Source organism: Saccopteryx leptura, chromosome 1, assembly GCF_036850995.1.
Source record: "Saccopteryx leptura isolate mSacLep1 chromosome 1, mSacLep1_pri_phased_curated, whole genome shotgun sequence".
Classification (NCBI taxonomy): Eukaryota; Metazoa; Chordata; class Mammalia; order Chiroptera; family Emballonuridae; genus Saccopteryx; species Saccopteryx leptura.
This window is the reverse complement of record NC_089503.1, coordinates 179,332,866-179,356,029: the sequence shown is the minus strand read 5'-3', so window position 1 is coordinate 179,356,029 and position 23,164 is coordinate 179,332,866. Positions and strand designations below refer to the sequence as shown.

General features: G+C 42.2%; 2 protein-coding genes and 1 pseudogene across 2 annotated transcripts in view; all 3 read left to right on the top strand.

The window, feature by feature from the left end:
• The window catches only part of CATSPERE (catsper channel auxiliary subunit epsilon), a 92,324-nt gene extending 83,641 nt beyond the window's left edge, over positions 1-8,683 (top strand). Inside the window, exons 21-22 of the mRNA XM_066360146.1 lie at positions 7,603-7,656; positions 8,530-8,683. Of these exons, the coding sequence (XP_066216243.1) occupies positions 7,603-7,656; positions 8,530-8,683 (208 nt within the window). The remainder of the gene's footprint in view (positions 1-7,602; positions 7,657-8,529) is intronic.
• Positions 4,633-5,061, top strand: LOC136389739 (protein MIX23-like; annotated as a pseudogene).
• A 5,368-nt stretch (positions 8,684-14,051) lies between the features above and the next one.
• Positions 14,052-23,164, top strand: part of DESI2 (desumoylating isopeptidase 2) — a 43,735-nt gene continuing 34,622 nt past the window's right edge. The window contains exon 1 of the mRNA XM_066381836.1: positions 14,052-14,884. Coding sequence (XP_066237933.1) covers positions 14,843-14,884 — 42 coding nt within the window. The 5' untranslated portion in view covers positions 14,052-14,842. The remainder of the gene's footprint in view (positions 14,885-23,164) is intronic.

Below are 23,164 nucleotides of genomic sequence, written 5' to 3'. Positions count from 1 at the left end.
GTTCTTCTTTGAATATTTGGTAGAATTCACTTGTGAAGCCATGAGGCCCAGGACTTTTCTTTGTTGGGAGTTTTTGTTTGTTTGTTTGTTTTTTAATTTTTTTTTTTTTGTATTTTTCTGAAGTTGGAAATGGGGAGAGACAGTCAGACAGACTCCCGCATGCGCCCGACGGGGATCCACCCAGCACGCCCACCAGGGGCGATGCTCTGCCCACCAGGGGGTGATGCTCTGCCCCTCCGGGGCGTCACTCTGCCGCGACCAGAGCCACTTTAGCACCTGGGGCAGAGGCCAAGGAGCCATCCCCAGCGCCCGGGCCATCTCCACTCCAATGGAGCCTTGGCTGCGGGAGGGGAAGAGAGAGACAGAGAGGAAGGAGGGGGGGGTGGAGAAGCAAATGGGCGCTTCTCCCATGTGCCCTGGCCGGGAATCGAATCCGGGTCCCCCGCACGCCAGGCCAACGCTTTACCGCTGAGCCAACCGGCCAGGGCTCTTTGTTGGGAGTTTTTTGATAACTGTTTCTATCTCATTTGGTGTAATTGGTCTCTCTAGGTTTTCTGATTTTTCCAGCTTGATTTTTGGAAGATTATATGTTTCAAGGAATTTGTCCATTTCATCTAGGTTGTCTAGTTTTTTGGCATACAGTTCTTCATAGTATTTTCTTACAATATTTTGTATTTCTGTTGTGTCAGTTGTTATTTCTCCACTCTCATTTCTAATTTTATTTATTTGAGTCCTTCTCTTTTTTTCTTGGTGAGTCTAGTTAAGGGTTCATCGATCTTGTTTACCTTTTAAAAGAACCAGCTCCTAGTTTCATTGATCCTCTGTATTGTTTTTTTAGCCTCTATGTCATTTATTTCTGCTCTGATCTTTATTATTTCCTTCCTCTACAACATTTGGGCTTTACTTGCTGTTCTTTTTCTTGTTCTTTTAGATGCAGGGTTAAGTTGTTTATTTGAGCTTTTTCTAGCTTCTTAAAGTGTGCCTGTAGTGCTATGAACTTCCCTCTCAGTACTGCTTTTGCTGTGTCCCATAAATTTTGAGTTGTTGTATGCTCATTATCATTCGTTTCTAGGAATTTTTTATTTCTTCTTTGATCTCATTCTTAATCCATTCGTTATTTAACAACCTGCTATTTAGTTTCCATGTGTTTGAGAATTTTTGAGTTTTTCTGTTGTGATTGATTTGTAGTTTCATGCCATTGTGCTCAGAGAAAGTGCTTGATATGATTTCAATCTTCTTAAATTTGTTGAGACCACTTTTGTGCCCTAACATGTGGTCTATCCTAGAGAATGTACTATGAGCACTTGAAAAGAATGTATATTCTGCTGCTTTAGGGTGAAAGGTTCTGAAGATATCTATTAAATCGAGTTGATCTAGTATGTCCTTTAAGTCTGCTGTTTCTTTGTTAATTTTCTTTCTTGAGGATCTATCTAGTGATGTTAGTGGGGTATTGAAATCTCCTACTATTATAGTGTTGCTGTTGATCTCACCCTTTATATCCATCAAAGTCTGCTTTATATACTTAGGTGCTCCTATATTCGATGCGTAGATATTTATAATGGTTATATCTTCCTGTTGGATTGCTCCCTTTATCATTATGTAGTGACCTTCTTTATCTCTTACTATATCCTTTGTTTTAAAGTTTATTTTGTCTGATGTAAGTATTGCAACTTCAGCTTTTTTTTCATTTCCATTTGCATGAAATGTTTTTTTCCATCCTTTTACCTTCAGTCTATGTTCATCTTTGTTTTAAGGTGTGTCTCTTGTAGACAGCATATGTATGGGTCCTGTTTTCTTATCCATGCAGCTACCCTATGTCTTTTTTTTCTTTTCTTTTCTTTTATTTGCTGATTTTTAGAGAGAGAGGAGAGAGAAAGAGAGAGAGATAGGAGAAGGGGGAGGAGCAGGAAGCATCAACTCCCATATGTGCCTTGACCAGGCAAGCCCAAGGTTTCGAACTGGCAACTCAGTGTTCTAGGTCGACGCTTTATCCCACTGTGCCTCCACAGGTCAGGCTACCCTATGTCTTTTGATTGGATCATTTAATCCATTTACATTTAAGGCTATTATTGATATGTAGTTGTTTAATGCCATTTTATTCTTTAAAGCTGTATTCCTCTTTTGCTAAATTCTTTTCCCACTTTGGTCTGTTTACTACAGGCCCCTTAACATTTCCTGCAGCATTAGTTTGGTTGTAATGATTCCTTGAGGTTTTTATTTCTCCTTCGATTTTAAACAATAGCCTTGCTGGATAAAGTAATCTTGGTTGTAGGTTCTTGTTCTGCATTACTTTGAATATTCTTGCCATTCCCTTCTGGCCTCAAGTGTTTCTGTTGAGAAGTCTGATGTCATCCTTATGGGGGCTCTTTTGTAGGTGATAGCCTTTTTTTCTCTAGCAGCTTTTAATATTTTCTCTTTATCACTTAGCTTTGGTATTTTAATTATGATGTGTCTTGGTGTAGGTTTCTTTGGGTTTCTCTTTAATGGAGTTCTCTGTGCTTCTTGAACTTGTGAGAGTTTCTCCTGCAGTAATTTAGGGAAGTTTTCAGCTATGATATGATTGAACAAAGTCTCTATTCCTTGTTCTTTCTCTTCTTCTTCAGGAACCCCTATGATGCGGATGTTATTTCTCTTCATGTTGTCACAGAGCTCTCTAAGAGTTTCCTCAGACTTTTTTAGTCTCTTTTCTTTTTTCTTCTCTGCTTTCATGCTTTCATTCTACTTGTCCTCCAACTCGCTGATTCAATCCTCAGCTCCATCCATCCTGTTTTTAATTCCTTCCATTGTGTTCTTCATTTCTGATATTGTATTTGTCATCTCCAACTGATTCTTTTTTAATATTTCAATATCCTTTTTTATACTTGCTATTTCTTTATTTAGGTGTTCATAATGACCATCCATTGTTGTTCTAAGATCCCTACGCATCCTTACAATCATTATTTTGAACTCCGCATCTGGAAGTTTGATTATTTCCATATCACTCAGTTCATTTCCTGGAGGTTTCTCTTGTAGTTTCATTTGGATTGCACCTCTCTGTCTTCTCATTGTGTCTGTGTGTTTGAGTGTTTTGTTTGTAGAGCCGGTTGAGTCTAGGCTTGGTGTTGTCTGCCTCCAGTTTTCAATTGTGTTATTTCTAGGTCTTCTTGGGTTGGCATCAGCTATTATTTGTAATCCACTTTCAGATTTGGGCCACTTTGAAGTCTTGATTTGTTTGTTTACTTAACAGGTGATAGTCTTGTTTACTGATCTCAGCAGGGGGCTTATTTGAAACTATATCTAGGAATGTAGTGGGTGTAACCTGAGACTCTGAAGGCCTCTTCTGCCAGTACTCTCTCTGGGGACAGGGTGTTTTCTCAGTTTCATTAGGGGGAGGTGTATCTCAGATCTGCATGGAGACCTGAATTACTGTCCCTCCTCAATACTTCTTGTTTTCAGCTGTGTCTTGTTGCGCTGATTGGAGCTGGAGAGATATCTGGAGATCTGTGGCCCAGAAGCACTTTAGTCTTTTGTTTTGTGGAAGGATCAGCCCCTTCCCCAGCTATGGCTGCCTCCAGCACTGGATGAATCAGCTTCTCAGGTCATCCCCTGCATTCCTCTGCCCCTCACTGTCTGTCTCTCTCTCCCCTTTCTTTTTGGAAGACAAGCCGGCCCTTTCAACACACTTCATTTCCTGGTTTCCAGGCAAGTGGCTGTGAGCAGTATTTTCTGCTCTTTTCCTTGGAGTGAGAGTTCTTCTGGGCTCTCAGCCTCACCCCGCCCCATTCCTGTAAGCAGGGGAGATTCGGGTGCTCCCTACCAGGTTTGTTGTGGCTTCTTCTTTGGTCCTTGGTTTTCTTGTGTGTGTGTGTGTGTGTGTGTGTGTGTGTGTGTGTGTGTGTTTTGTATTTTTCTGAAGCTGGAAATGGGGAGAGACAGTCAGACAGACTCCCGCATGCGCCCGACCGGGATCCACCTGGCATGCCCACCAGGGGGCGATGCTCTGCCCACCAGGGGGGGGTGCTCTGCCCCTCTGGGGTGTCGCTCTGTTGCGACCAGAGCCACTCTAGCGCCTGGGGCAGAGACCAAGGAGCCATCCCCAGCGCCTGGGCCATCTTTGCTCCAATGGAGCCTTGCTGCGGGAGGGGAAGAGAGAGACAGAGAGGAAGGAGAGGGGGAGGGGTGGAGAAGCAGATGGGCGCTTCTCCTGTGTGCCCTGGCTGGGAATCGAACCCGGGACTTCTGCACGCCAGGCCAACGGTCTACCACTGAGCCAACCAGCCAGGGCTGGTCCTTGGTTTTTGAGAGCTGTTCTTGTAGTCCAGAGTTGGTTTTTCATGCTGATTGTTCCTAAATTAATTTGTAATCCAGTTTTGTGGTGTGAGCTGGGAGTCTGTGCATCTGCCTACTCTGCTGCCATCTTCTTCTGGACTAGGTTTTTTTTATTACCTGGAAATATTCTGCCCAATATTTTGTTCAAGGACAGGAAAGAACAATTCCACAGAAAATGTGTCTAAAGGAATAATGATGAGATAGAATAAAATTCTGATTTTACTCTGTAAAATACAATAAATGAGTTACACTCATACATATCAGCCTCACTAAGTCAAGATGGGAGAAAATCTGTAGTAGGAGAAATAAAAATGTCAATTCAATATGGCAGTGCCCAGTGGCAGTGTGAACTGTGAGTTCTCCAGTTCCAGGAATTAGTAAGTTGATGAGGATGACTGCTGATAGAATAGTATGTAAATTAAACAGTGAGGTTCCAACATCTTCCTTTGCAGTGAACGTCGATGCCAACCAAACCTGTAAACAACTTTATCAGTTTGATGGAGGCTCATACCACTAGAGACAGAGTCATAAAAAAATTGTATAGCTCAGACTTCATCAGTAGTAAACTGCCTCTAAGATGAGAGAGGAAAGAATTTGGACAATTTAACATTATTAAAACAATTTATAAAAGAACAGACAAAGTTGAAATGGATGCAGTCAGAACTGAATGTTGAAGAAGTGATAAGTTACTGGTGGTGGAAAGTGTTTAAAAAATGCTGCTGAATTCACTTCCAACCTCCAAAGAATGGATAAAAAGACACTTAAAAAAATAAAAATAAAAAGGGGTCATCTCACAAGAGCTAAGCATGACAGACATCAATAAGGCAGCTTCCTAGGATGATTTCTGAGCTAACAGCCCAAGACCTTCTGTTGATTTTAGCCCCACTTAACAAAGACTTCAAATATAAATAATTCTGATAATTATAGAGAAATCAACTGCTATTTTATACTGACTCTGTTTTTAAAAAATGTTGTGTAACTATTAAAATAATTTCCTGACTCAAAAAAAAAAAGAATAAAAAATGTCATAGGGTCTCAAGTCACTGTTAACAGAAGAGTTCCACAAAACACTGTCCCGAAAAGATACCTGCACTTCTACACTGCTCACAAAAAGTAGGGGATCGAGGAACACACAGATACTCCAATACTTTCAGCCTTTTATAATAGTGCATTTTCATCAATGAAATAAAAGTTTGGTTTGCATCTCATTTGCATAATCAACTTTCTTTGACTTGTCGTTTGCTTTACTGATGTTCTTGTTTAATTTTAAAAAATCAAATGCTTTTTTTATTATTTCATATTCATTTTGAAATATCCCCTAATATTTATGAGCAATATATATTTATTGCAGTATTTATTTTATTATTTTGTGACAGAGACAGAGAGAGGAACAGATAGGGACAGACAGACAAGAAGGGAGAGAGATGAGAAGCATCAATTCTTTGTTGCGGCATCTCAGTTGTTCATTGATTACTTTCTCATATATGCCTTGACCAGGAGGCTTCAGCAGACTGACTGACCCCTTGCTCAAGCCAGCAACCTTGGGCTCAAGCTGGTGAGCCTTACTCAAACCGGATGAGCCCGTGCTCAAGCTGGAGACCTCAGGGTTTCGAACCTGGGTCCTCCGCATCCCAGTCCACTGCGCCACTGCCTGGTCAGGCTGCAGCATTATTTATAATAGCCAAGACATGAAAGCAACCTTCATCCATCAGTGGATGGAGGGATAAATAAGATGTGGTACATATACACATGGAATATTATTCAGCCATAATAAAAAAGAAAATCTCTCCATTTCAACAACATGGATAGACCTTGAAGACATCATCTAGAAAACCTACTTTGCTTTGAATCTTAACTTTGCCACTAGTAGCTATGCAGTCTTAAGCAAATTACTTTGTCTCTTTGAGCTTATTTCTTTGTAAAATGAGTCTATCTAATGGTACTCTAAGTAAACTAAGTACCTGGATGAAAATCCCTAACTTTGCTGGGCACTTGGCAAACACTCAATGAAATTAAGTTCCTTCTCTCTTTCCTCCACACAAAGGTAGGTGAAATCATATCATTAATGCTTATCTAGCTATATCCTGTCTCACTCCAAACAATATGCTAAATTATAAGAGATACTCACTAACTTTAGAAATAGTAAGAGCCCTGGCCAGATAGTTCAGTTGGTTAAAGCATCCACCCAAGGCACAGAGGTTACTCATTCAATCCCTGGTCAGGGCACATGCTGGAACAGATTGATCTTCCTGTCTTTCTCCCTCTCCCCCTTACTTTCTTGCTACAATAAACCAATAAAAAAAGAAAAGAAATAATAACATAGTTTTCTATATCAACTTCCTAACATTCTCAGCTTCCTGAAGGAGTCAGCCTACATCAGGTGAACATTACATGCACTTTGATCAAAAATCCTCAATTCAAATCCCAGCGTGGCTACTTACAACTGTGTAAACATTTATAAGTAGCTTACCCTTTCTGAGTCTCCCTTTCCTCATCTCACAGGAATAGCTGCTATAAGGATCAACCAAGATAATTCATGTAAAGCATTTGCTACACTGGCCGGTGCAGAGCAAATGCTCAATTAGTATTATTTTCAGTAAGTGTTAATGGTGAAAAAAAGGTAACTGCTTATTATTGTTACTTATTATTGTCAATACTTATTATTGGTTATTATTATCATTATTGCTGTTGTCTTGGGAACTACTATCAAAATGGCAACAAAGCTGCTTGACCAGGCGGTGATGCAGTGGATAGAGCGTCGAACTGAGACGCGGAGGACCCAGGTTCAAACTGTGAGGTCTCCAGCTTGAATGCAGGCTCACCTGGTTTGAGCAAGGATCACCAGCTTGAGCCCAAGGTCACTGGCTTGAGTAAGGGGTCACTCAGTCTGCTGTAGCCCCCCAGTTAAGGCACATATGAGAAAACAATCAATGAACAACTAAGGTGCTGCAACGAAGAATTGATGCTTCTCATCTCTCTCCCTTCCTGCCTGTCTTTATATGTCCCTCTCTGTGTCTCTGTCACAAAAAAACAAACAAAAAAATGGTACAAAGCTGGTAGGAGGACAGTGAGATTGCAGTGACCAGCTCTAGGAATTTTGTATCAAGCAGCCTAAATCAGGCATATAGAAAAATCATTACTGCTGTTATGTAAATGTCTCTATTCTCTCCCTTGTTGACAAAAAAAATACCTTGATTAAGATTATATGTAATTTGATCATGACCATAGAGATGTAGAAAGAGCCTTAATATATTGTACTTAATTAATCTTTAATATTATTTTTCTAATTTGCAGTTTCTGTAACCTAACAGCTATATTTGCAATAGAGACCTATGGACTAATTCCCAGGTAATGACTGTGCCTTATCGGGCTTTAAAGAGAGAAATTGTAAAAGACACAAGTGGCAGCTAAAAAGGAAAAGCCCCTCTCCCATTTTCCTGGGACCCTATTATCTCTGCCTTACATGTGATGTCCTAGAAAGTATATGTATCCATTATACCAGGGAGACAGCAGGAGAGGATTCCTGGGAATTGTTAGTGCAGCTGGGGTCCCCTTTCGTTCCAGCCCCCTCAACAGCCACTGTCTTCTCATCAAACTTGTCTTTCAACTCCACCTAAGGGGCAGTGGTACTGGGAAGGGACAGTGGCTGTACCCACACTGACCCTGAGTTAGCTCTAGACAATGGCCATCATCCCACTACATTCAGGAAACTGGTTTAAAAGCATTTCTCTTGACTCCATGCCAGTTTCTTTGGAGAATGAAGTAAAAAGTCTTCTTAATGTTGAGATTGCAAATGACTTTGCTTCTCTGTCCTGGGCCTGGTTTTGTTTTTGCTTTTTTGTAAAACATTAAACAAACAAGTAAGACAAACCATTATTTATGCCCTACTTTAAATATTACTGACACCTCAATCTGCTGTGATAACGTTAATGGTGCGAATAATCTGCAAATCAGATAGGCCATGTGTTGTTTCTAAGTAACTTTGGGAAATAAGTATAGCCTTTTTTGTAGCAATTGCTCTCCTTATAGTGGTGATTCTGTTTATTTTCCTGCCTGGTCAGCCTCAAACACTAAAAGGTAAACACTTTGAGGGTAGATAAGATGTCTTATTAATCTTCGTTCTCTGTCAGTGGAATATTACCTAGCTATTCAGGAATTGTTTGACTAAATTAACAACCAAAGTGAACAATAATTTCTAATGACTTTTTTTTTTTATTTCAGTCCAAATGGCTACCTAGTATTTTCTGTCCTCTTTCTCCTGATGCTACTGTTCTTCACTCTTCTAGTTTTGAGCTACTTCCATTATATGAGAATTTATAAACAATATATTTTTAACCCAATTCACAAAACTGAAAGAAAACAAAAGAATACCTAGAAAAAAAATCAAAGTTTCTTTACTATGGATATATGTATGTAGGTGTGTGTGTAGTATACCTATATATTTATATTGAGAACAAATGTTTGAGCAAGAAATACTAAAAATAAAAGCTCATAGTAAGTATCACCAAATTCAAGATCTGAAAAATGTTCTTAATTTATCCAAAACAGAAATATTTTCATATATATTTGTTATAAAATTAATTCTTAATGTGTTTGCATTTATCTTAAAAGGTAGTCTATATATTCATATGGCTTTTAAAAAATATATATATGTATATGTGTAAGTTTTAAACTAAATTTAGCTATTACAATCCTTCCTAAATAAAAGAATAAAAGTAAATTTTTAAAATGTATAAATGTGTTAAATATTATTTTGCATAAAACTTTTCATATGAAACATCATACAACTGCAATTAATTTATCTATAAAAATAATGTATGTGGATTTAAATAATCTGTGAAATATATTTCAGAAGTTTTTCTAATGGCAGATTCACACATGAAATGTACAACTTATACTAAAAATAAAAAGGTGATGCTATAAATTTCAAGTTTAAAATTTTGAATGTAATGCTCAAAATAGGCTTCTTCATTTGTCTAGAATCTAGATAACAGCTTTTTAAATGATTAGTATTTGTAACAAAGTTCAACTAGAAAGTAGAACCAATAGGAGATTGTGTGTGTGTGTGTGTGGTGTGTGTGTGTGTGTGTGTGTGTGTGTGTTATCATTGGTTGTCATGGCAAAACTCTTGCCTATCAATAGGTAAATGATCATACATTGGCCATACAAGTCAATCTGTATCAGGTATTTAAAAGATTTTCCACAAGGTTTTACTGAATGGAAGAGCAAGCTACAGAGAAGTATTTACAGTACAATTCTATCATATAAACAAAGCAAAACTCTGTGTAAATGACCTAGGACATTAGCTGCTTCCCTGTTAAATCCACTGCCATTTATGCACCAAAGCTACACACACCTCCAAGGCCACTGCCTGTCCTGTGTGTCAGTATGATAGAAATATTTAGGCAGACTGGATTCTAGCTAGACATGAGTCACCTGAAGGCTTCCTTTTATAGCATGGCAGTTGAGGACGACACCTCTCTCTCTGGATCTGATGACTCTCTCGACCTTCCACAACTTCCAATTTCCTTTCATAGAAGGGCTTGCCCTAAGAAAACCCTGGCACATTTAATTGTATGTTGGCAACTGTTTCTCAGAGGACCTGAACTAACACAAGTGGTAACACCACGACTAAGAAAATAAGCAGTCAGAGGAGAGTTGGGTCTGGCTCACTCAGCACCCAGCAGGCAGAGAGGACACCATCCTGAAGGATGTGTGCAGCACCATAGTTCCTGGCTCAAGGTGGTGGTGGTTCAGTAGCTGACGTTTTCACTGGTAGGGACATGGGGAAATGTCCTGGTGGAGGGGAATGCTATGGCAGAAGCAATGGTGCAAGCATTTGAAAAACACTGGGCTAACAAAGACAGCAAAGTTTGCTAGTTACTGCAAAGCTTTTACATACACATTTTTTAACTGAAACATAATTGACATGTAACATTGTGTAAGTGTAAGGTGTAAATGTGTTGATTTGATCTATTTATATATTGCAATATGATTGGTACCATGGCATTAGCTAACACCTGTATTGCATCATACAATTCTTTTGTGGTAGGAACAATTCAGATCTCATCTCTTAGCAACACTGAGCCTTTTAACACAGTATTGTAGACTAGGATCACTATGCTGTGCACTGGATTTACAGAACTACCTCTCTGATGCCTTAGTTGTTCCTTTTTTGTCTTTTTTAGGCCTCTTATACCCAATTTACAGTTCTTTTTTTTTTTTTTCATTTTTCTGAAGCTGGAAACAGGGAGAGACAGTCAGACAGACTCCCGCATGCGCCCGACCGGGATCCACCCGGCACGCCCACCAGGGGGTGATGCTCTGCCCATCCTGGGCGTCACCATGTTGCTACCAGAGCCACTCTAGCGCCTGGGGCAGAGGCCAAGGAGCCATCCCCAGCGCCCGGGCCATCTTTGCTCCAATGGAGCCTTGGCTGCAGGAGGGGAAGAGAGAGACAGAGAGGAAGGTGCGGCGGAGGGGTGGAGAAGCAAATGGGCGCTTCTCCTGTGTGCCCTGGCCAGGAATCGAACCCGGGTCCTCCGCATGCTAGGCCGACGCTCTACCGCTGAGCCAACTGGCCAGGGCTACAGTTCTTTATATTAAATTTTGTCAGTATTACCTGTGGGGTTTCTGTCTCCTGACAGCCACCCCAAAGAAGTCTCCCTGTTATGCTCAACTCCTTGTTTCCTCCCATTTAAATTACAAATTAATTAATAAATATATGTTTTTTCTGCCTCCCATTGGTTTGTATGCTTCACAAGAGCAGGAGTCATGTCTGTTGTATCATGCTACCCTAAGAAACAGAGTAGCTGATACACAAATGGTACTCATTTAATACTTGTCCAATGGATGAATGAATAATTTCAGTTACTGGTGGATCAATACCTAAATTATATGAGCAATACAATTCATCACATCATCAGACAGTGAATTCCATTTTGTGCCTAATAAATTTAAAGTGACCATGGGCCATCCTGTGTGGTGAGCAGAACTTCAGCTCCTCAGAGATAGTCACATTAGGTTCCCCAGAACTTGTAAATATATTGCCTTATTTTATCTTACATGGGGTGGGGGGGAGACTGTACAGATATGATTAGGTAAGGAACTTAAAATGACATTACCCTGGATTATCCAGGTGGGCCCAATGCAATCACAAGTGTCCTTATAAAAGGGAGGCAGAGAGTGGAGACGATATGAAGATAAAAGCAGAGGTCTGGGCGATGTGGCCATGAGCCTAGGAATGCAAGCTGCCTCTGGAAACTGAAAAGACAAGGGAGGATATCTAGCCTAGAGCCTCCAGAAGGAGCACAGTCCTTGATTTTAGCCCAAGGAGACCTATTTTGGACTTCTGGCCTCCAGAATTGTATTATAATTTGGGTTGTGTTTTTTAAATCACTGAGTTTGCAGTCAATTGTTACAGCAGCAATAAGAAACTAATACAGCTGGTAGAGAAGTTCAATAGGCTGCAGGTTATAGTGGCCTAGTGCTCAGGAGAGAAGAGATTGGAGATGGGGGCATTAGACCTTTCAGGATACATTGATACAGCTGAGAGGGTAGATGAGATCACAAGGAAAAGGGAGAGCACAGAGTAAGAAGTTACAGTAAGTGAACCAGTGGTTGGAGCCAAGCAGTGCAGCTAGAACCACAAGGTGATAACAGACAATGACTTTCCCTACACCAGCTGTCTTGAGTTAGGTAAAAAGGAAGGCCAGCTGAATACACCAAAAATAATTTTAAAACTTTGTCCACTGCCTGAGGACATTCAACTAATTGTCTTGCATACAGCACTTACTGTCACTCAACAGTGCCTCACAGTTCAACCTTATTTTCCTAGCATTTGTTCCCTTATTTTACACCTTTACACCTTCTCTTTTCAAATTCCTTCCACTCCAGCTCTCCCTTCTCTCTCTAATGAGCACCTGGTTTCTTAGTCATTGATAAAATTAAATCAGAAAAGAACACCCTCATTTCAGAACTCCCAAATTTTTAACCTGTTTTCATTTGTCTCTTTGTCTCTGCCATCACAATGTACACGCATCTACATTATATGCTGTCACTATGAATGAAACATCCCTCTTTTCCACTTGTGCCCTGGATGGGTCTCTTCCCCTTCTTACCTTGCCCTTGGAAATCTCACCCTTTCTTCTGCATCACCAATTTCTCTTTACATACAGTATATCTTAATAGTCTCATCTTCATAATGCCATTGACCACACAGCCCTATCCCAATATTGTCCTAAGCTGTCACAGTCTCCATTTCTTCACCTTACTCACTCACTCCTCAAACCATTCCAGATGTTCTTTGGCTTCCACTACTCCCCTAAGACTGCTCATGTCAAGGCTACCAGTAGCCTCCATATTGCTAAATCTAACTTGTGGCTTCTCTGTTACCATGTTCTCCTATCATGTGGTTCCTTTTGCTCTTCTTGACCTTTGAATGAAGGGTCCTAAAGCTTTATTTTTGGCCCCTTTCTCTTTTTTTTTTTTATCTACACTTTCCCTACATACCGCATTTCCCCATGTATAAGAATCACCTTTTTTTGAAAAATTTGGGGTCTAAAAACTGGGTGCATCTTATACAGTGGTTGTAAATTTTTTTTACTTGCACTTCCCGCTTTTTCGTGCTTGTTGAGGAGTTATATAAATTTTATGATGAATAAAACTTGAGTTCAATAACTTTATGCAATACATTTTTTTTTCAAATTCCGGGATCCAAAATTAACGTGCGTTTTATGTATGTGGAAAATATGGTAATCCAATCAATCCCACAGCTTCGTTTCTCCAAATGCCTATTTGACATCTTGTATGTCTAAAAGGCACCTCCAACTTAACGTAACCAAACCATAACTCTTGTTGACTTCCCTCCTTCCAACCTGTTGTTCCCAATTTTCACGTTTTATATATGGCACCAGCATCCTCACAATTTCCCAACTTGAAATTCTATGAGTTATACTTGAATGCTCTTTCCCTAACAAACTCAACACCCAACCCATTAGCAAGTCTTGTAGACTCTACTTCCAAAACTAGTTTTCTATGTTCTCCACTACCTCCAATATCTAAGCTACCATTTGGTGTGCACTTGTGGAATATCCTCGTAATTAGTTGAATCAATTAGCTTTGAAGTTTCCTGATATTTGTAGGGCTGGCTTTTTGTCAGTCAGATCTCAGCATAAACCTCACCAAGAGACCTTTATGCTGCAGCCACTCTAAGATTACTTTCTATCACATTTCATTTTAATTCTCTGCAAAGCAGAGATTTTTATCTCTAGAACCATCGATATTTTGTCCATTCTCCTGTTTATTAAAGTATTCGCCAGAACCTACCACACCTGGCAATGGCAGACACAGCAAATGTTTGTTGCATGCATACAAAGCACCACTTGTGTCTTGGGCTGTGCTAATCTGTGAGTACTGTACTCTCTTCGGATCTAGCAGAACAGTTTCATAAAAAGTAAACTTCCATACTGAGGATTAACTGGATGGATGCATGCTACACCCCACCTACCACCAGCAACCCACCTTCCTCTATTTCCCCACCCCGCCCTTTGCAAAAAACAAACAAAACAAAAAAAACAAAAAAACCAGTGAGGAGGGATTTGAAAAACAAGGTCATTACTATGGTCTTTTTTTTTTTTTTTTTTTTTTTGAAACCTTTTTTTTTTTAATTTATTCATTTTTAGAGAGGAGAGAGAGAGGGAGAGAGACAGAGAGAAAGAGAAAGAAGGGAGAAGGAGCTGGAAGCATCAACTCCTATATGTGCCTTGGTCTTTTGAAACATGTCGTTGGTTCCATCGGGTTCAACGCGACAGAAACCAACCACAGCACCAACAGAAGCCGAAGATCGAAGACTTCACCACCAGCCAAAGGCTGACGGCAAAAGATCAGGTGCAGACCCCCAAGCACTGCATGCTGGGAACTGTAGTCTCCGGGGAAACCCTGGTCTGATAGGGTTGAAAACCGCGCAGCATGCTGGGAGCTGTAGTCCACAGCTAGAAACTACGCCGCGACGAATTTGTTGAAACACGGCCTCTACGCTTCAGGCACCTAGCGGGAGAACTCACGGTATGGCTGGGAACTATTGTTTTCCTGTAACTCCTTCACCGTGGAGACGCGCGAAATTCCGCTCATCCACAGTGGGAATACGCGGAGGCTGCGCCATTTTAGATCCCGAGGTGCGGCATCCGGCAGCCAGAGCGCAGGCGAGATCCGCGCGGGTGCCGGGCTGGCTCCGCCTCCGGGCTCCCGGCGCCCGCCCCTCGCTCAGGCCCCGCCTTTCCCCACGTGTCTAGCGCCTAGGGGAGGTGCCTGAGCCCTAGCGGGCCCGCCACCGGTCGGCCTCGTCGGCGCAGAGGGTCTTGTCAGCTGCGCCCTAGAGCAGCCCAGCTTCCCGATGCTCCTGCGCCTGCTGCCGCGGGTCTGGCTGTGCGCTTAGTGCCCAGCTCTGGCCCCTTGAGGCGCCCGCGGGGTCGGGTGGGGCCTCGGCCCCGCGGAGACCGAGCGGCTGGAGGACGAGGCGGCGGCCGCCGGGAGAATGGGGGCTAACCAGTTAGTGGTGCTCAACGTGTACGACATGGTGAGTACGGCCCCTGGCGGCCCCGAGCCCCGGCCCAGGCAGCGTCTGGCCGGCTGGGCTCGGACCTCGGCCCCATCGCTTCCATCCTCGCTTCTCCGCCTCCAGCTTAGTTCTCCGGGGGCAAGGGGAGGGGAGTATTATTATTTTCTAATCCTCAAGCGAGTTATTGTTGCCCAGTGTGCCCGAGGGCTTTGGCCAAGTCTCGGGTCGACTTGAATTTTCCTGCACCCCCACCTTGGCTCGAACCCTGGCCCTGGGCCCGACACGTTGGCCGACAAGCAGTGTCCTTTCCGCAAAGCTTCGTCGCAAGTCTGACTTCCCACTGCCACCGCGGGGACTCCGGCGCTGCCCCAATACTCCCACCTCGATCTTCCGCCCTCCTCTCTCCTCTGCTTCTGCCGAACCATGTATGTCTCTCTTCATGCCCAAGTCTTCAAAACTCTCAAGCCCCTTTTCAAGTACAGAAAGTCACAACTGTCGATGTCCATGCTAGAATCTCTTCAAAGGTGCCCAAGAGCCCCACGCCCTTGCGTCCAAGGCAACCTCATTAAAATACATGAGGCTAAAATTTATCAAGAAAACAGCCCCGCTGAATTATTTAGAGATCATGATGGTACTCCTTTCCTAGATTGGGAAGACCACTTTCCTGGTGATGCAACAGGTATCTGACGTGACCACAAGGGAAGGAAGGGAAGAACTTATGATGTCATCTAACTTTGGAATACTGCAAGCACGCAGAATCGAGTCCAGGCATTGCTTTGCCTTGTAATTGCACTGGAAATACTTGGTAGAGCTTGATCGTTGCAGTTAGAAGCATGCTTGGGTTTGTTTGTGCTTTTGGTGATTAATTTTTGTTTTGTAATTTATTAATTTTTTCTTAAAAATTTTTTGTCAGTGGATTGGCAATGAAAAAGCCCCCTTCATTATTTTTGTTGGCTTAAAGATGCGGAAGAACCAAAGTAGTAGAGGTCAGAAATCTTGGTTCTCATTTACAGGTCTAAACGTTTTCTTCCCTTGCATTGTTTATACGTTGCTAAATTTATAGTGTAGCATCTTGAGGAGACAGGAATTCCCTTACCATACCCTGGGAATGACGTCAGGAGAGCATAGAGCAGGGGTCCCCAAACTTTTTACACAGGGAGCCAGTTCACTGTCCCTCAGACCGTTAGAGGGCCGAACTATAAAAAAACTATGAACAAATCCCTAAGCACACTGCACATATCTTATTTTAAAGTAAAAAAACAAAACAGGAACAAATACAATATTTAAAATAAAGAACAGGTAAATTTAAATCAACAAACTGACCAGTATTTCAATGGGAACTATGGGCCTGCTTTTGGCTAATGAGATGGTCAGTGTCTGGTTCCGTATTTGCCAATGCTAGCCGTAACAAGTAATATGACGCGCTTCCGGAGCCCTGACGCGTGTGTCCCTCATCGCTGCGCTTTGTGGCGCCACCACATACAGCACACAGGATGCATCCTGTGCTCTCTCACTGACCACCAATGAAAGAGGTGCCCCTTCCGGAAGTGTGGTGGGGCCGGATAAATGGCCTCAGGGGGCCGCATGTGGCCCGCGGGCCGTAGTTTGGGGACCCCTGGCATAGAGGCTGTCCTGGACTTGAGGTGTATTTTCAGTTGAGTTCATATAAGAACTTGGAGGTTAATTTACTGTGAAAAGTGAAACGAGAGAAAGTTACAGATAGCCTGATTTTCTACTGAGTAATTCTCATTTTCATTTCTTATATATTGCTTTTTTCCTGTCAACAGGAGAAGCACATGACTTTATCAGAATGGTAAATAGTTAAATTATTAGACTTCTAATAAACTTGCCATTGTATGTTCTTTTGAAGGCTTCAGTTTGTGATCGGTTTAGGTCACTATGACCCTGTCAGAGCCACAAAGATGAATTCATTATCCTTCTTTAAGGAATTTAGAGTATTAGAGGGCAGGCACAACAGTGGTAATTGAAAACAGGATAGCATGATTTGGATAAGAGCAGTACAGGATGTTAAGGGCAGGACTACATGAGGTTGTAGGATCAGGAAACATTGAAAGAGAGAGGGAAACTGGAGGGTTGTTTGGAGCTTCGTAGGCAAAGAACTAACAGCCTGATGGAATGGCAGGAGTCAGAAAGGACAGGTTGGACTGGGGAGCTATCAGCTGGTCCAGAACAACCAGAGTAGGGTACATGAAAGGAGAAAGACTTTCCTTAGTTTGGTCTTGGAGGGGTGTGTGAGCCAGGGGAACACACAAAGTTTTTCTTGGTTGGGTTCAGGACGATCAGAGTCGTGTTTTGGAATTAAGACCAGTGAGTTGAGGTACAAATTTGTATCTGTTATACTTATTTTGCTCAAGTCAGTATTGGTTTTTAAAACATTTTTGCTTTATGTCCAGGGCATATTCCGTTTATCCTAAGGAGTGCTTCCTCATCATCGTAGATGCCTTTGATAAGGATTGCAGTCGTCTGTAGGGTTTGTCTAGTCCAAACTTTGTAAACATGCGCTAATAATCACTGTTTAGAGGGACTTCTTGCCTGTGAGCAGGACTTCACCTGCTCCTGTTTGCTTGGTGGGAAGCTGCTGATCATTTATTTTCTCTGGTAATTCTGCCACATGTGCAAAATGATTGTATCAAGGTCACCTGCATTAACTTCTCATGGAGGGATAGTAGAATCCTCATAAGGTTACCTAATCTTAAACAGCACTACTAAATTATTGCTTGCCACCTTCTCGGTGATTATGTTTCTCTTTGTTCTTTGGGTTAATCTGCCACCAATAAAACATGTCCTGGAGTTATTTTGGAGACTTTGGAATGAGGTTACTCACATATTCCTACTTGACTGGCCTACATAGTAAAACGGGTGAGTCAGATTAATTTCAATTGCTGGGGCAGTCTCTGGCATAAGGTCTTCATTTGTTGTAGTTCCAGATTATTTGCTTTTCAGATTATCTTGGCTACTGATGTTATTTTTGTTGTTGGGTTTTTTTTGTTTTGTTTTGCAAGAGAGACAGATAGGGACAGACAGGCAGGAAGGGAGAGAGATGAGAGGCATCAATTCTTCGTTGGCAGCACCTTAGTTGTTCATTGACTGCTTCTTATATGTGCCTTGACTGGGGGGCTACAGCAGAGTGACCCCTTGCTCAAGCCAGCAACTTTAGGCTTCAAGCTAATAACCTTTGGGCTCAAGCCAGCAACCATGGGGTCATATCTATGATCCCACGCTCAAGCTGGTGAGCCCACACTCAAGCTGGTGAGCCCACACTCAAGCCGAATGAGCCTGTGCTCAAGCCGGCAACCTTGGGTTTCGAACCTGGGTCCTCTGCATCCCAGGCCAATGCTCCATCCACTGCGCACCGCCTGGTCAGGCTGATGAATTTTTTAAAATAAAAATGCAGTAGTGTATTATGTTTGTAGATTCATCCTATAAACAATTATCTCCCTACTTTTAAACAGTATCTGTACATCTTCAGAGAACATTTTCTAGAACTTTTAAAATAAGGAAATTTTGGTCTGGCCTCCATTCTTGTTGCCTCCCTCCTCCCGTCTCCATTAGACTGTTCCAGGAGAGTGTGAGGTCATGCAGGTATGATAGGATCTGACTTCCCGTACATCAGCAGATCTGTCAGACTTTCTGAATGTGTTCCAGACACATCTGAATCTACTCTTCCCCCTAAATTACTCCATAAAATGTCCAAAGCAGAGGTCCCCAAACTTTTTACACAGGGGGCCAGTTCACTGTCCCTCAGACCATTACAGGGCCGGACTATAAAAAAAACTATGAACAAATCCATATGCACACTGCATATATCTTATTTTAAAGTAAAAAAACCAAACGGAAACAAGTACAATATTTAAAATAAAGAACAAGTAAATTTAAATCAACAAACTGATCAGTATTTCAATGGGAACTATGCTCCTCTCACTGACCACCAGTGAAAGAGGTGCCCCTTCCAGAAGTGTGGCGGGGGCCAGATAAATGGCCTCGGGGCCGCGTGCGGCCTGCGGGCTGTAGTTTGGGGACCCCTGCTCCAAAGCAACATGTCCAGGAACAAACTTTTTCCTGCCCCTCCTTCCTCACCTCAGACCCTTCCCCTTTACTCCATCCAACCTCTCCCCCCTCACATACACCTCTCTGTTGTAATTTTATCTTGACAACAAGCACCTTCTTCTGTTCTGTTTCCCAAGCCACAACCTTGGCAATAAAACCACATTCCTATTTATTGCAAACCTTTCACAATCAGTTAAGTCACCAGGTTCTGTCTCGTTGTTTTGGTTTGGTTGATTCTGTCAGAAAGGAACAGAGCTTGACCATCTGTGGCTTAAACTAAAAGGATGCTTATCTTAAGTCCATAGATAAACAGACCCTGGGTTAGGTCAGCAACTCAGCTGGTTCATCAAGGACCATGACTTTCTATCCTTCTACTCTGCTATCCTCAGCATGTTGGCTTTTGTTCTTGGCTGTCCCCTTAAGAGTGGTAGAATGACTGTCATAGCACCAAGTACAGTATCTTCATCCAGTATCATGTGCAGAAGACAGAAGTGAGGAGGGCCTTTCTCTGCATGAACCTCTTTCCTTTGAATAGACAAGGCTTTGCAGAGCCACCCTCCTTTCCAAAGAGGTTGTCAAGACTGTCTCCCATGTGACTGCACTGCACCTGAGAAAGAAGAAAGCAGGTCCTTCTAGCTCTCCGGTGAGCTGTGGGTAAGGAAGGCAGGGAGTTGGAAATGGCAGTTTGCTGGGGACCTGTGATGTCTACCACATATTTTATTTTCTGAGTACAGGAATTCTTCAGATTAGTTATCTGATCCTCATTTCCATTGTTGCTTCTCAAATTCAAGCCCTCATTATTTCTGTTTGCATAAAATAATAGCCTTCTTACTGGTTTCATTTTCTGGTATTATTTCATTTAAATCCATCTTCCTTTCTATTACCAAAGGAATCTTTCTAAACCAGAAATGATTGTGCCATTCTTCTGCTTAAAATTCACCTACAGGGTAAAGTCTCATGCCTTTATGATGTAACCCCGACCTGACTATTGAGGCCTATCTCCTGCCAATCCCCCCAATCCTGCACTACTTCTCACCCCACCCCATCCTACACACTTGGTGCTCACACAGTGAAATGTAGTTATCTGAGCATACTGTAGTAGACTCATACATACCTTAGGCTCTTTTCTTTCTTTTTAAAGAATCCTGCATTGAGTCTTTTTTTTTTTAACTTAGTTTTCAGAGCAAGCAAGAGAGAGACAGGAACATCAATCTGTTTTTTTTGTTGTTTGTTTGTTTGTTTGTTTTCATTTTTCGGAAGCTGGAAACAGGGAGAGACAGTCAGACAGACTCCCGCATGCGCCCGACCGGGATCCACCCGGCACACCCACTATGGGGCGACGCTCTGCCCACCAGGGGGCGATGCTCTGCCCATCCTCTCTAGCGCCTGGGGCAGAGGCCAAGGAGCCATCCCCAGTGCCCGGGCCATCTTTGCTCCAATGGAGCCTTGGCTGCGGGAGGGGAAGAGAGAGACAGAGAGGAAAGCGCAGCGGAGGGGTGGAGAAGCAAATGGGCGCTTCTCCTGTGTGCCCTGGCCAAGAATCGAACCCGGGTCCTCCACACGCTAGGCCAACGCTCTACCGCTGAGCCACATCAATCTGTTCTTATATGTGCCCTGACCAGGGATCAAACCAGCAACCTCTGCACATCAAGACGAAGCTCTAACCAACTGAGCTATCCAGCCAAGGCATGTGGCTTAGCCTTTTTTCATCAGAATTGAGTGAACTTCTGTGCTCTGGTTATACAGTGTGTCTGTAAAGTCATGGTGCACTTTTGACCGGTCACAGGAAAGCAACAAAAGACGATAGAAATGTGAAATCTGCACCAAATAAAAGGAAAACCCTCCCAGTTTCTGTAGGATGATGTGGCAGCATGTGCACATGCGCAGATGATGACGTAACACCGTGTATACAGCGGAGCAGCCCACGGCCATGCCAGTTGAGATGTGGATGGTACAGAAGAAAGTTCAGTGTGTTCTGTGGCTCACTAAATTTGAATCCGTGACCAAAGTGCAACGTGAATATCGGCGCGTTTATAACGAAGCGCCACCACATAGGAATAACATTACTCGGTGGGATAAGCAGTTGAAGGAAACCAGCAGTTTGGTGGAGAAACCCTGTTCTTGTAGGCCATCACCCTGTTCTTGTAGGCCATCAGTAGTGATGAGTCTGTAGAGGCTATACGGGATAGCTACCTAAGGAGCCCTAAAAAATCTGTGCGTGAGCCCACATCGAACTGCACTGAATAGGTATGAAACTGGGAGAGTTTTCCTTTTATCTGGTGCAGATTTCACATTTCTATCATCTTTTGTTGCTTTCCTGTGATCCGTCAAAAGTGCACCATGACTACAGACACACTGTACTTTCAGCCTGTCTCAGGCACTGCATGTATTATAACTGTGCATTCCACTAGCTTGAGTTCCTTGAAAGCTGCCACCAGTGTCTGCAATGGGGCTTGTCACTAGAAGGTGTGTTGTAAGTAAATATTTACCAATGAATGGGATTTTAATTAGGCAGTTTTATCAGAAATGGTGTCACTACTTAAATAGCATGAAAAGGTCATCTGATTCCCATTCTGTTTGTGCCAAATTTCTATTTCTGTATGTTTTTTCTTTGTAATTTTACTTAATATACTGCTGGAGTTTAACTTTTATTATTGTTAGGGTGACCAAATAAAAGGAGGAGGATCATGGGAATGAGAGAGAAAAAATATCAGATGTTCTTCTTTGAAGAACTCTTCATAGTTCTTTGGTTTTTGTTTTTAAGCACTATGGGACCAGGCTGAGGAAATGTTTTTAATCTGTTTATTTTTTGAAGTTGTATCTTATTCCAAGTGACTTGTTCCAAGTCACTCCTTGGAACATAATCTTTCTGTAAACACTGTCAGTTTCTGAATTTTAAAACAGATAAACCTGTTAGTAAAAACTAATCTTTTTTTCTGGTTTTATTTTTTTTAATAAAAACTTGTCTTTTTTCTTGTACCAAGTATGTGCCTTGGGCCAATGTCGCTTCTGCCATTTGACACAGAAACAGTGACCCACAAGTGGAACTGAAATAAAGAGGACAGTCATAAATCTATCCTGTTACAGTATTTATAGCAGTATCGTTTATTTACTTTGTTTAGTTTATATAAGAATTGAATCTGTATGTATTTGTTTTCCACTGCTGCAATAACTGTCCAAAACTCAGCCAATTTCTTATCTCATGCTTCTGTGGGTCAGAAGTCCAGGTGGACTGGGCTGTGACTCTGCTCCAGGTCTCAGGGGCTGAGAGTCAGCCAGCATGGGCTTCAGGGGCAGATCTACTGCCAAGGTCGTTCAGATTGCTAGAGAATTCCGTGGCTTGCGGTTGTAAGGCGGAGGTCGCCACCCTCCATGCCGACTGGGATGGGGGGCTTGCGTTCCTCATTCACGTTCTCTGTTCCCTGTCTTCCAACCCGCAAACGTGCACCGAGTTCTCACTCTTCAGGTATGTCTACCCTCCCTTCTTCCTCCACTTCCGTTCTCCCTCCATGCAGAGAAAGTTCTCTGTGCGCAATGGCTCATGTAATTACTATAGATGGGTCCCGCGAGGGTATTTTAGCATAATCTCCCCATCTTAAGGTCTCTAACTTGAATTATATCTGCAAAGCCCCTTTACACAGCATGTAACATATTCATAGGTTCTTGGAGACTAGAGCGTAGACATCTTGGGGAATCATTCTACCTACCACAGCATCTATGAAAGGCATTTTGTAAATCCAGATGTTTGGTGTTCCCTTTTAGCAGTCCCTTTACTGGCATGGAATAAATATTAAAGTGGGAAACCTGAAGTATTCCAAAAATAAAGTGTGGAAACCTTTTATGACTGGCAAATATGTAGATGTTAAGAGTCCAAGCACGTTGGTACTACAGGCCCTTCAAACTGCAGTGGCAGAGGGCCTATCAGTTCCAAGGTCACGCTTATGCTGATGGATAAAGTTATAATAGAACTTAATGAAACTTATAAATTAAATACTTTGAAATACCAAGAAGAGCCAACTACTTTTGATGATTTCTTTAGTTAAATGGACTTTTCTTAACACAGGATGTACTTACACTTTGATTTTGTTGACTGTCAGATTTTCTACAAGATGATTTAAATTATAAAGCAACATTATTGTTCAAGTGTCACCCAGTTGGTTAATAGAATTTAAAAGGAAGACTGCCAAAAACAAAATCTTCAAGTATAAGAAAGGCAGAAAAATGATAAAG